This window comes from Xyrauchen texanus, chromosome 46 (genome assembly GCF_025860055.1).
Source record: "Xyrauchen texanus isolate HMW12.3.18 chromosome 46, RBS_HiC_50CHRs, whole genome shotgun sequence".
Taxonomy (NCBI): Eukaryota; Metazoa; Chordata; class Actinopteri; order Cypriniformes; family Catostomidae; genus Xyrauchen; species Xyrauchen texanus.
This window is the reverse complement of record NC_068321.1, coordinates 7,669,671-7,684,069: the sequence shown is the minus strand read 5'-3', so window position 1 is coordinate 7,684,069 and position 14,399 is coordinate 7,669,671. Positions and strand designations below refer to the sequence as shown.

Genomic DNA, 14,399 nt, shown 5'->3' with positions numbered 1-14,399 from the left:
AACACTTTTTAAGCTCATATCTCACATGTGTTTATTCTGTTACTATGCTCTTCTGTTACAATACATACATTACATGCACAAAGCAGCCTACTGCACAGAGACAGATACAAACAAAACTTGAACTTCAATATATCACGCTGGCATAATGAGCTTCTCTACAAAGAAAACTGAAACAGTGGCATCTCTACATTACAGTTGTTTTCCACAGTAAGTGATGAATGAAGAATGAGAAAAACAGAAAATGGTTTGTCTTTGAAGATTGAATTCTAAGGGTGGGAGAGAATCTGTTGACATCTGCCAACCTAAGTAGCACTGCAGGGTGAGTTTAAGGCGTCTTTACAACTACAACCCAATCTAGAGTTACACAATATAGCTGGTTCCATTAAAAAAAAACACCAAAATCAGATGATTTTCATGACTTTCGGTTGTGTTAACGATCCTCAAACGTGTATTCTTCTACCGATGCAGATGGGAGTGTGCTAAATTACAGTGTTTGCAGCACTACCATTCAGCGGCAATGCAACAATGCTACTAATCAGTAGGTTGAAACATACATACAGCGCAACCAGTGAAGACTAGGCCTAATTCCTGAACGAATTACTCTCATAAGCCAGCTCTTTTGAATCTACATCGCAAACTATACAGCTGAAAACATCAAAAGAGACAGGCTTGAGTTGTGTATGTGAACTTAAAGAGTTATCTAAATCAAAACATTTTCCATCCTTCCATTTCCATGCATTCAATATCCTTTATTTGTAAGGTCTTGACATATTGGATAAGTTGCAAAGGCACGTAAGACAGGACTGTTTTAATGAGGTATGACTGGCAGCTCCACAAAAAACATCTTCATTGAGCACCTCAGTGGTTCAGACACTACTCTGATATTGTCAAACACCAGCACAGAAAACGTAAGGGCATTTTGTTAAGCCCCAAACCAACACATCTGCCAAAAACAGGATCTGGTGAATTTATTTGTACATCTTGAGGTCTATGAGAGTAGCAATGCTCTGTTTGTTTCTCACCTAAACCTAACGTATGCCTTTGTGATACACAGGTCTCATGGACTACTGTTATGATCTGTTTTGACTGTTGGGTCCTTTTTAAGCTTTAATGTGAGTCAATATGAACTGCCATTGTAATGAAAAGACATTCATTAAAACATCTCCTTTTGTGTTCCGCATAAGAAAGTCGTACAGGTTTGGAATGACATGCAGGGCTCCAGACAGCGGCTAAAATGGTCGCAAATGTGACGAAAAATTAATTAGCGTGACTATAATTTAAAATCTATTCCCCATTGGTGACAGTCAGGTTGTGTGCGTTCATATGTGGTTTTGTCAGATATCATCTTGTGAGTTATTGAATACATTTATAGAGCACGCACCATCAGTGCATCTCGTGACGTTTTTACCCGTTCTGTTTCTGACGAGCTCGCTGCACAGCACGCAACAACAAACCCAGCACAAGAGAGTCGTGAACAAATGACTCTTGATCCTGGTCTTTTTCATGAATTACCCCAAAAGAACTGAGGGTTTGAACTCAGGCGCTCAGGTTAGCCGTTTGAATCGGATTCACTTTCTCAGCGAATCAGCCGTCAGTGAGCTCACAACTGATAGTGCAGACATTTCATAATAAGAGTCCTATGTGTATTTCGGGCTTCTTTATAATTACAAGTCTCGTATTGTGTAGCACTTATTTTTTTCTTTCTCCTGGTAATTATTGCTTGAGATTGGAGTAGCACAATAAACATCTGTGATTTCATTCAATTTGCACTCTTGTAGTCTCTGTGTCTGGGCCATCCGGTAACAGTAATAGACTAAGGCAATAGATCTTATTCACGCTAGCACCATCTTTGATTTTTAATAGGAACGACGAGGCTGTGAGGGATAGACTTACAATCTCTTCAATAGCACGAACAGTTTAAAGCTGCATTAAGTTCCAAGATCACATCTGATCATGTTGTCTAGATTTCTTTGTATACAGAATGTTCTTGGACAGATATTTTATCAATGCTTTGTCCGTTGAATGGTCCAAAGACATTTTAAACAGCAGTAAAGCCCACTGAAGAGATGGTAAGTTTATCCCTCACAGCCTGGTTGTCATTCCCATTAAATATCAAAGATGGCACTACCGTGAATAAGGTCTATTTTGCAAAACAATTTATATATATGTATAACTGTTATCTCTTATATTTGTATAAATTATGAAAGGGGTGTGAACATTTATGAGACAAATGGGAATGCAAACTTATCTTCTGAACTATACATACTGTATATTAAACCTCAGATTAATGGGTTATCAGCTGACTTCCTTTTCTTCGGCTTTCAATCTTGTTTCTGAACAGCATTCTCAATCATGCAATTCTGTGATTTGGCAACTAAAAACAGCCATCTGGCTCCTTAATGTTTCAGTTTAGGAGCCAATGGCTCCTAAGTCATTTTTTAGTCTGGAGCCCTGACATGGAGTGATGAGCGATGAGGCCAGGTTTAAAAAAAATAAAATAAAGAGTTATAAATCATTCATACTGTACATAACAATGATCTGATGTATACATTTAACTAAACCATTTAAAACATACCATATATATGTATATATATATATATAATTTTTTAAGACAGCATTTTTTTTTTATATTGTTCAATGTAATGGTTGTTAGCATAACAGAAATAATTATATTGCTATTGATATCAGACAGAATTTTTGCAAAGATTTTAAACATACTGAACAACGTTTTTTTAATTAAATGAAAAAATAACAATAAAAAAGCAAGCCCACTCTCATGTTAATCTACTGCTATAGAAACAACCTAGACATATTTCAGGCTTTCAAGCATGAGCCAAGCATGAGTAATCAGCAGTTCCTTTTGGAGCTTGGTACTTGTGGATGAGAGGCTAAAAATGAAGTGTTTGGCACTTTGACTGCTGGAATGTAGTGAATCCAAGCAAATTAACATAAAGCTGAGAGCTCTGCTAAAAGCCTTGCTATAATGCTACCTCACCAAGATATAACATGGAAGTTTCACTGGGGAAATCAGGTCAATTCAAAAGCACAAAAAAATGAAGCTTGTACACAATACATTTACTAGATTACATTCAAAATTAATAAAATAACAATAACCCCGACTCAAGCAAGATCTATCACAATTTTCCTTTTGTATTGTTGGGTATTGGAAACCATTGTAAAGAACTCAGCTGCAAGTACAGGAAGTGCACGCTGACCAGCCAACAATCCCTTTAAAAATAATTCAGCTGTCTGGAGATCACACAAAGAGCTATCAGTAAAATGATGAAGCAAGATAGTGGGAACAGGAGATTTTAAATAAATTAAAGAACAAACACTGGATTGTTTGAGCAGCTTGATTCTTGGTTTACTATTCATAAAATGTCACTATGCGCTTCTGTTCAAGCAATCTGGTACAGATCTACATGTGAATATATTAGGGCTGTCAATTCAAAAACTTTGTCAATTGAATAAAATTTAATTACATTTAATGAATTACTTGATATTCTGATTAATCAAATTAGTCGCAAATAATCGCATATCAATATTTACTGAAATAGGCCCCAAAATAAAGAGAATTCAATATATAATTAATGAAATAATTAAAACTTATATATATATATATATATATATATATATATATATATATATAAAAAAAAAAATCTGATAATTCCATTATAGCATTACAGTATAGTGGCAGAAAAGTAAAGCATTGATTAGAGAACTTAATTTATAGACTTGATTTATTTTCATATCATCGAACATTTAAAAAGAAACTTTAAAAAAACAGCTTGAGCTCATAAAAATTATATTACTGTGTCAAAAATCTTTTGCAAAATTATATTACTTGGTTCATCACATGAATAGCTGCAGTGTTAAGGTGAAATGTCCACTGAGGGGCGCTATAAGCGAGTTACATTTTGTCACCAAAAGTTGAGTTTAAGGTTAAGGCTCTTTGGAGTTTTAAATGAATAAAACCCAGTTCCCTATTCTAGACCTTTAACAAAAACTTGGCCAATAGTGTAATAAAAAGCAAATGTAAGATGATTAATTCTTCATTTTGAAATAAACAAAATCGACATCCCTACCCTAAACATCACTAACCTAAACTGACACCTAAAACTACCAAATAGTGTCATAAAAGCAAATGTGAGATGACAAATGCAACAGCTGAAGCAGCCATGTCATTTGTGTCACTTCTATGACACTTTGGGCTCACGTGTGAACTTATGCTTTGCTCGAACCTCACTGTTCCGGAGTTGAAAGTTGACCTTGCAAGTTAGTTACACTTGAGTAACCTTGTATATGTAGTTATTTATGTGATGCAAGCGTTAAAATATATCATCTTACAAATCATGCAGTGGGTGTGGGGGTGTGGTCATGTATCTGTCTGCGGGAGAGCGGTAAGGCTTGTCACCTGGGCTGTCATTACCACTAACACCTGTGTCTTGTTATAGTGATGGCGGAGAGAGACCAGAAAAGGCAGACAGATGCATCACTCGGCAGAAAGAGACAGCAGAGGGTTGACAGTGTATGTCCGCTACTATTAAGAGTGAACTCTCATTGACTTGTTTATGTGTACATTTGGCCACTAAGAGCCCTTTTGTTTATATTTGTCTGACACTGAATAAGTAATAAAAATACTCACATTGACTGTTCTACTGCCTCCAGACTCCTGCATTTGCCCCAAAGATATGAACATCGTTACACATGCTTTATAGTAAAAGTGTTTTTATATAATAAGACAGTACTGTGTGGTGAACAAAGCAAAAAAAAGTGTCCTGACAGTTTAAACAAACTGGATCACATGCTTAAATTGTCATGGACTGACTAGCATGAATCGTGAATCAGAGGAAATTTTGATCCTGATCCTGATCCTGAAATTTTGATAGAATATGTGCTTCAGAGGAAGATATTAGATGAGTGCTAGAAGGGGAAAAAATGCTGGATTTTCATGAAGTTCATGAATTACATCTTTTTAAATGAGATATATTTGAAAATGGTACGTAGACATTTTATTGATATTTGCATTTTATCATTAGAAAAGAAAGTTAAAATTGACAGGGAACTCCTGAGGAGAGGCTGATAGAATACGTGCTTATGAGGTAAATGAATGAGCGCTCCACAGGATGCTGGATCTGCTCCCGTTTTGTGAGGTTTGTTTATTACATCTGTTTAAACGAGATTTCATCGTAAGACAGGTAAAAGTTACAGCGAACTGTTGAGGAGAGACAGAATTAAACAGACAAGCACTTTAACATTATGAGCTCAAACGCATCTGCCGTGGCTCTGATATGTGGACCATTTCAATTAGACTGTGTTGCATACCGGCCTATTATTGTAGTAACGCAACGGCACAAAATAATAAAATGCTTCACTTGCAAGCAGCCGATGTTCGGTGCCCTCAAGAAACAAATTTGCCAAATGGGAAAATGTATCGGCCTCTGCAATATATTGGTCGACCACTAACACACACACACACACACACACAGGAAATTTGGCATCAGATCAGAAGCTTATAGCACATACAGAAATACAACAGCAAGACACTGGAATGTGCGAAAGAAATTATGTTCAAATGGAAATTTGATTTTTTATTTTGAACACATGGGTTTGTATAGGTAGCATGCATAAATAGGTTTTTTACATGCATATTATATTGCACCATACTGCATACTTGTATACTGTATTGCATATACTGTACCATGGCTTTGATAAACTTTATGCAAATAAGTCTTTAGAAGCTTTGTCTATGACAGTTCTCTCTGTGGATCTGGTTAAAAAAATATGAAGTAACTTAAATGTAGCAAGCTACTTTTGGTGCGTAGCTTGTAGTAGGGCTGTGCGATTAATCGAATTTTCAATTTCTATTATGGCCTCAGATGTTTATGAAAACAAAATAATCGTGATAAAACGTCTGAGCTCATGCTTGAAACGCAATGTTCTCGTTTTGTCTTTTTTTTTAAACCGCACACCCTTTTCCTTTACAGAGGTGCACTTTCGCCCCTCCCTAAAAGTCCAAACTCATTCCACACGAGGCTGTGTCACGTTCAGTTCAGCTCAAGACAAGATGACAGAAAGAGAGCCTTTGGTCGACAAGAAATGTAAAAATAATTTCAGCTGTTTGGAAACAATTTGGTTTCAAGAATTCCGATGTGGAACAAAAATAAATAATGTGCAAGATTTGTTGCATGGTGGAGTCTGCACCACATGGAAATACGACCAATTTGTTTAATCGTCTGAAATTCAATAACAAAGTGGTTTATGACCAAACTATAAATGAACAAAAAACAAAGAAAAGTAAAGCCCCATCAAGTCGATTCCACTGCAACACAGTCATCAATTTAGGACACTTTTATAATCCAACCGCCTACCCATCCTGCTCTCACAGACATAAAGAAATAACAGATGCAGTCACATTTTTCATAGCAAAAGACATGTGTCTAGTTAGCACTGTTAGCAACCAGGGATTCAAGAAACTGGTAAACACTTTGGGAAAGCGAATTGACAAATGATGTGCCCACAGCCGAATACTTTGCCACTACAACGGACATATGGTCAAGCCGCACCATGGAGCCTTACATCAGTCTTACTATTCATTACATCGATGCCGAATACACATTATTTTTAAATAACTAATCACATTGAATTAACTTGTTAAATTCACATCCTTAGAACTTAAATAAATATACTGCAATTTATTGCACTGTAATTTATAAATGTTATAATGTTATGGACTTAATACAATAATATGATAAATTTTTATACATGTATAATTTATTAATAATGGGTTTAGGTTGAATAAAATAATTGTATCTCTAAGAGCAAACAGATTTGCCTTAATAGTGTCATATCATACTTTTTTGTTCCCTTAGCTTCAAACTTATAATGTTTTTGCAAAACACATTTTTTTATGACCACTTTCTAACCTCTCTCTAACCCTTAGAACTCAATGGACCGTTATTATTCGAATGGACAAGCAAAGCGGCAGGTGCTACACCATTCACTTTCGCTATATAGAAAATAAGATGCAATGAAAGTGAATGCCTTACATCTCTTTATATGGTACATGAAAAAGAGAAAGTCATATGGGTTTGGAACAACATTAGGCTGTGTAAATGATGACAGAATTTTCCTTTTTAGGTGAACTATCCCAAACTTGAACTATTAGTAATCAAACATTTGGAATTTACTACATCCTATCATCTCTCTCATTATTGTGTTTATTATAACAAAAAGTGACCCACAGGAGAAACCCATGGTATGTTAACACTGTTCACACCCATCAGCTGCTGGAAATAATATAATTATTATTATTATATTCATAAAAAATATTATTATATTAATCATAAGATTGTAATACAATAATTATAATTACATCATCATAATTAGATTTATATAAATATTATATTACATATTTTTATTTTATTATGTTTTATTTCAATAATATAATAATATTGAATGTCTGACAGTGACAGCTGCATTTCTTTTGGCTAATAGTATTGTAAATTATATGATCTGGATGAGAGAAGATAAAGACAGTAGAAGACACAATATGAAATATAATGCATTTGTGTAAGCCAGTTCACATCAGCTGTGAAAATGAAACATAAAGCAAAATAATGCAGTACTCTAAACACGATGGATGACGATAAATTGATTCATACTGGCTAAGGATGCCGGAGAGGAAGTTCAAGAAAAATCACACACCCAAACGCAATTTGATAAATGATGCTCGTTACGTCGCCGATATTACACAAATAAGAAGAGTTTCCTTTTATATGGGTCACAATGTCGCACAATATTCCATATTTCACTCACCTCTATGTTGCAGTAGCAACTTCGCCCCTCGAACAGACAGAAACGTGGCAGGCGAACTAGATATATCCGAACGACTTCATCTCAATTCACGCTGATGATGCGACGTTTTGAGTTCGATTGGATTCGGATCACCTTAGCAACAGTCAATCGTTTAGAAAACAAAACAAAAACAAAAACAAAAAACAATGGTGTGGAACTCTGTGACCCTCGCGTTCGTCCCGAAACAAAGTAACGTTCGCCTCTTATTACGTCTCAATATCTCCTCTCTCGAAACACTGTTTTCAGAACGCAATAGAGCAATGCGTTTAAAGTTATCCGTGTACGCTTGAATCTTTAGGAGATGAAAGATGATAGAGCTGGAGAGCTAAAATAGCGGTCCAAAGCGTACCATAAACGCTGCAGTACATCTGTTTATTATGGGAGTCTGGACGGCAGGAAATGCCTTTGGAGCTAATAGGAGGCGCTTAACCAGCATGGAAACGCGGGTGCTGGATTTAACCCTCATGTTGCAATCATATATATTGACGTCATAATAAACAAACGAACTTTTAATCTTCTGTTTGGTCATATTACGTATTACTACAGTCGCTATGGCGCTATTTTGGCGGCACGAGGGGGACCTACACAATATTAGGCAGGTGGTTTTAATGGTGTATGTTTAACACTCTATAGGACAGTTGCACCAATTAACAGTTACTTAAATTTTTTTGGTTTTATTGTTGTGGCTCTTATTTGCAAAAATGTATACAAACACAAACTACATGACATTAACAAAACACAGTAAGGAAAATTAAAATAAAATAAATAAATAAATAAATAGGGGTATGAATATTACATTAAATATTAATTAATTTTGTTGTACAAAACTAAACAATAAGGATGGGATTTATTACTCAGTGAGAGTTCAATTCATGTTATCCAACATTTAAAAATGTTCTTCTAGTTTTAAGAAAAAGTCATTTTCTGCATTAGAAAGTGAGTTTCAGAAATAAATTAATTTTTAAAAAAAAATCATTAATATATAACTACAACCATTTCCTTCAATATGCATCCAAAAATATTCTGAAAAAATATATTTATATATTTAAAATATCTTTTTAATAGCTCAAACAACATGCTTAATAATGAAGAACCAGGTTGATTGTAGATTACTTTTCCTAATTTAATGATTATAAATTGATAACTATAAACAATGTGAATGATACAGTTATGAATGTTACATTCCATCTCAGAGGGTCTCAGAGATGGGAGATATGAAGCATCAATTTTCACATACTAATATATTATAAGAACCCAGTCATCATTATATTACCACAAAAACAACCTGTAAATGCACAGTTCATAATTACATTATATTGCATTTATATATATATATATATATATATATATATATATATATATATATATATATATATATATATATATATATATATATATATAAATCTTAAATAAAGACAGTCTCAAGATGGCCCTCACCTTATTTCATTTCATATAATGAAACAGATATATAGCGATAGCTTTTCTTCTGTCAACAACTCGAACTATGTAAAACAAAGAATCACAATGATTAAAAATTATTTTCATACTGTTTCAATGCTTTAAAACAATGTCAAAGTTAACGTTTGGATTTAAAATCAAAATAACTTACACATTTTTGATTTTGTGGCACACAGAAACTGCGGATCTGTAGCGCACTGCAAACGCAGCATATGTGAAAGCACTATAGCGCGTGCTGCTCCTGTACCGCATACGCACCGCACACGGAGGATGTGTGAAACGGGCTTAAGCCTCTCCTCACATCACAATAACATGGGGCCAGTTAGCCCCTGCTGGTAGATACTGTAATGACCATGATTTCCTTTGACGGACATTTATAAATAGCTACGGAAGCTCAAAGTGACTCCTGTTGAGTGCAGAAGAAAGCGAGTCTTACTCTATTGATGAATAAACGTTTATTAAGTGTTTGTGACGTGCTGCCTGGTGTTTATTAATATGTTTGATTTAGCCTATGTGAAAGGTGACTGGTTAGAAGACTCTTGGACAGGGCAGGTGAATATTTTATAACCAAAGTGTAATGAATTAACATAAATTTACATTTACATATAATAAATTGTACTTTTCTGCCAAGGATCTCTCATTGTCACTTTTAATTGTAAATCCTGTAGGTCAATTAAAAACTGTATAGAAAATTAAAGGTAAAAACAACTTTTTGTTATGTCGAGATCACGAGAAAATTAAGTCACGATCACGAGAAAACAACCTTAGTTATGTTGAGATCACGAGAAAACGACACAGACAAACAATAATAACGCATGTCCTCTTTGAGCTTCCGTAAATAGCAATGTATTCTGCGAAAATAATTTAAAAAAATGATAAGTATGAATATACACTATTTCAGGTTCTTAAAATCGTGAAATAGACTTTCAAGTTTTGTGGATAGTGTAAGGCTTGGGTTTAATTCTTATAGCAATCTATATTCAATATAATTCAATATACCAATCCTTTCATGACATCATTTTCCTGATTGACTTGAAAACTTCCATGCCTAGAATGGAGTGTCCTTGAGCAAAGATGGCAGAATTCAAATTGCATACGTCCAGGGAGTCATGCACCAGCCAAAGGTTTTATTTTCAGATTGTGCCACAATCACTTTGTTTTTATAAATTTTTTGTTGATTGTTTCCAGCATGTATCAGTGTTCCTAAAGAATGGATACAACTTCCATAATCTGATTAACCCAAAAAGATGTATAAGACACTTCCTATATGCAAGCAGGGATACAAAATTAAATAATAATGATAATAAAAATAGCCAACTATCCAGACACATAGAATAAGAAATGTTCAAAAAGTTATAGAATAACTGATGAAACAGCATTTATAACCAGTCATGTACTTGAAACAAAACAAAATTCAATGGATTCAATATATAAAGCAAAAAATAAATAAATACAAATTAAAATACAAAAAACATTAAAGAAAATAATAAAATAATAATAACAATTCAGGAGGTAAAAATAATTAAACTGAATTTTTTTGAATTGGCATTAAAACCCTGTGTAACATATGGAAGTGTGAAAAGAAATCACTGTTTTTTGGCCCTGGCACAAAATGACCAGCTAACATAATTTCACTAAGAATATCAGCAGCACCTGGGAAAGTGTTTACGAGTACTAGTCAGGTGAAATCATTCTAATATTCTGATTGGATTATAAGAGCAGACTGATTGCTATAAAAGGAGGGAAGAAATGCTTCCAATCATTGTGTTCTTGTTAGCAATGGTTACCTCTAAAGAAAGAAGTGCAGCCATCATTGCTTTGCATGAAAATGGCCTCACATGCAAGGAAATTGCTGCAAAGAATATTGCACCTGAAAGAACCATTTACCGGATCCTCAAGAACTTCAAGGAGAGAGGTTCAACTGCAGTGAAGAAGGCTTCAGGATGTCCAAAGTGTCCAGCAAGCGCAAGGGCCATCTCCTCCTGAGGAGTCAGTTATGGAATCATGTGACCACCAGTGCAGAGCTTGCTCAATATTGGCAGCAGGTTGGTGTGAGTGCATCTGCACAAACAGTGAGGCGAAGACTTTTGGACAATGGCCTTGTGTCAAGAAGGGCAGCTAAGAAGCCACTTCTCTCCAAGAAAAACATCAAGGACAGACTGAAATTCTGCAGGAAGTACAAGGATTAGACAGCAGAAGACTGGTGCAATGTTATTTTCTCTTAAGAAGCCACCTTCCAAACGTTTGAGACATCTGGAAAATCGATAGTCTGGAGAAGAAAAGGTGAACGCTACCATGAGTCTTGTGTTGTGCCAACAGTGAAGTATCTTGAGACCATCCATGTGTGGGGTTGCTTTTCATCCAAGGGAGTGGGCTCTCTCACAATCCTGCCCAAAAACACTGCCATGAATAAAGAATGTTATCAAAATATCCTGCAAGAGCAACTTCTCCCAAAGATCCAGGAGCAATTTGGTGATGATCCATGCATTTTCCAGCATGAAGGAGCACCATGTCACAAGGCAAGAGTGGTAATGAAGTGGCTCAGAGATCATTACATTGAAATTTTGGATCTGTGGCCAGGCAACTTCCAAGATCTTAATCCCATAGAGAACCTGTGGTCAATCCTCAAAAGGTGAGAGGACAACCAGAAGCCCACAAATTGTGATCAACTCCAAGCACTAATAAGGCAAGAATGGATCGTCATCAGTCAGGATTTGGCCCAGAAGCTGATATCCAGCATGCTAGAGTGAATTGCGGAGGTTATGAAGAACAAAGGTCAACACTGTAAATATTTACTCTTTGAAAAAATTGAGTGTTTTTGCCAATAAAAGCCTTTAAAACTCATGAAACTTTATCATTGTTTTCCAGTAAACTATAGAAACATGTGAAAAAAAATCTACAAACACTGAAGCAGCAAACTTTGCAAAACACAAAACGTATGTCACTGCCAATACTTTTGGCCACGGTTTAGATAGAAGTCAAATAAAACTACAAGCAAATACTCATATCCAGCACAAGTTGTGTTTCATGCACTTGACAAACCCTTTAAAAAAAAAAAAAAACGAGTATACGGAAACATTTATAACAAAATAAAATTCATATTTCCCCCATTTTCCACTTATTGTCTTTAGTGAACATGGAAAAATAATTTAGCAAGTGGACAGAAATCCTGATCGCTGTAAAAGTATTATCATGATAAAATATGTATACGTTTTCAATATGTGCAATGACAATCATAGTGCTTGGAGTGCCTTCTAGTGGGAGGAGAGGAAATTACAGTAGGAAAAACACTAAGTGGTTAAAAACAGAGCACAATATTATCTTCTTTAAGGGACGGGTAAGGGAAGGTTTATTCATTCCACTTCCGTAATAGTTTATTTGAATGCGACCTCTGGTTACGAGCAGATCACTAAAATTGATTTGTAATTAAGTTCAATTTGCAATACCACAGTAACACAAACTGTGGACTTACACTAAATAACCTAAAAAAAAAAAACTAGGGATCTCACAAAGGCCCACACTAACATATACAATCAAATTGTCAGTATTAAAAATGTACAGGGGTTTGACATTTTATTGAGTATTAAGTCAAATTATACAGATATACCCTTTGAATATGTCACAGTAAAAAAAAATAAGGAGCTCTTGATTTAAATATTAGATATACAATTACTAACAGAATGGCTCCATTCTTTCCAGTGTCATTTTTAATGAATGTATTAATCTGAAATTGTGCCTATTTAAAAGTTTAAAGAATTGTCCAAGAAATAAATTACATCCAACTTCATGTGTTGTATAGACATAGTGCACTTTATGATTGTAAAATTAAGTGTGACAAGAGTTTTATATTATCTTAAATTTCAATGATCTTGTGATGAGGGCCATCATGTGAACATCTACATTTAATATTTGTGAAATTTTAAATTCTCGTAGACGTCGAGTGCTTCTGTGTTCTGGTAAATTAAGTCCACGTTATTTCCAGTTCTTGATCTTATGATGTTAAAGGCACATTGGTGGAGGTAAACATATTGCTCCTATCATAGAAAACAGAAAATAAAACATGACATATTTAAATGTATACAAGCTTTAATTGGCAGTTTCTTTGCGTTTCTATTGAACCTAAATTTACAATATCAAAAGTCTAGGGTGGCACTGTTGGATTGCACCTTTAATTCTTGCAATCTCATGTAAAGCGCAGTTCCCTTACCTCAGTCTGCACCATGAGAGGTCTGTGTATGCGCATATCATTAACGATTCCATAAACATCTGCCTTGCTTTCTCTCTCAATCTGGAAGATCAGGCAATCGATGGCAATGAAGGTCCCTGTTCTACCCACACCAGCACTGAAAAAGTTAATGTAATGAAATAAAAGCTAACTCAGATGTATTGATGCAATTAATCCCATAATAAAAATTAACGAGTGCTTTGCCGGTTAAAGTTACCTGCAATGTACCACACTTGGAGAGTGGAGTGAATACTGGTCCATGTGTTCTCTCACCAGGTGTCTGAAGTCAATGAGAAGTTCAGTGGTTTCTGGGACTCCATGATCCGGCCACGCCGTGAAGTGAAAGTGGCGTACAGCGCGAGTCTCAGCTGTCTTAACCTAAAATCAATCACATAACATTAATGATGTAAAAACAATTGAAAGAAACTAAAGTATTTCAACAACAGCATTCATCTCAGCTGTTTTGGATGTGCTTATCAACTTTAAGATAAAATAAATGATAAAAATAATTTTCTTAGCTTTATTTTTTAGGTTTTTCATCCATATTATCCATGTGTGACCCCGTGTCCACATGAGTGGACGTTGTATTTTGACATCGCTATATGCAACGCACAATTTAATTTAATTAAAACTGACTGATCTCAGTTCAGAAGACACTGTGCTGTCAGTAAAGTGTTAAACTTTTGAGTCATGTGACCAAACAACAAGGCGTCAATCACAGGAGTTTGTATTTGGTTGAAATGCCAACAAAACTACAACTGTAAGAAACCTAATTAAGTATTTTCACTAAAACCTGTTTGAGCCAAAAGATTAGTTTCTAATTTCTATTTGAGTGATTTATAGTGAAACAGCATGCTGT

General features: G+C 35.0%; 2 protein-coding genes across 5 annotated transcripts in view; both read right to left on the bottom strand.

Moving 5' to 3' along the window:
• The window catches only part of LOC127637988 (oxysterol-binding protein-related protein 5-like), a 62,502-nt gene extending 54,269 nt beyond the window's left edge, over positions 1-8,233 (bottom strand). For all 4 annotated transcript variants that reach the window (XM_052119344.1, XM_052119345.1, XM_052119346.1 and 1 more), the window contains exon 1: positions 7,819-8,233. The gene's annotated coding sequence lies outside the window, so the exon portion shown is untranslated. The remainder of the gene's footprint in view (positions 1-7,818) is intronic.
• LOC127637984 (uncharacterized) overlaps positions 1-14,399 on the bottom strand; it is a 135,197-nt gene that overhangs the window by 18,328 nt on the left and 102,470 nt on the right. Inside the window, exons 55-57 of the mRNA XM_052119342.1 lie at positions 13,758-13,918; positions 13,523-13,658; positions 9,295-13,349 (exon numbers count right to left, since the gene is read on the bottom strand). Coding sequence (XP_051975302.1) covers positions 13,218-13,349; positions 13,523-13,658; positions 13,758-13,918 — 429 coding nt within the window. The 3' untranslated portion in view covers positions 9,295-13,217. The remainder of the gene's footprint in view (positions 1-9,294; positions 13,350-13,522; positions 13,659-13,757; positions 13,919-14,399) is intronic.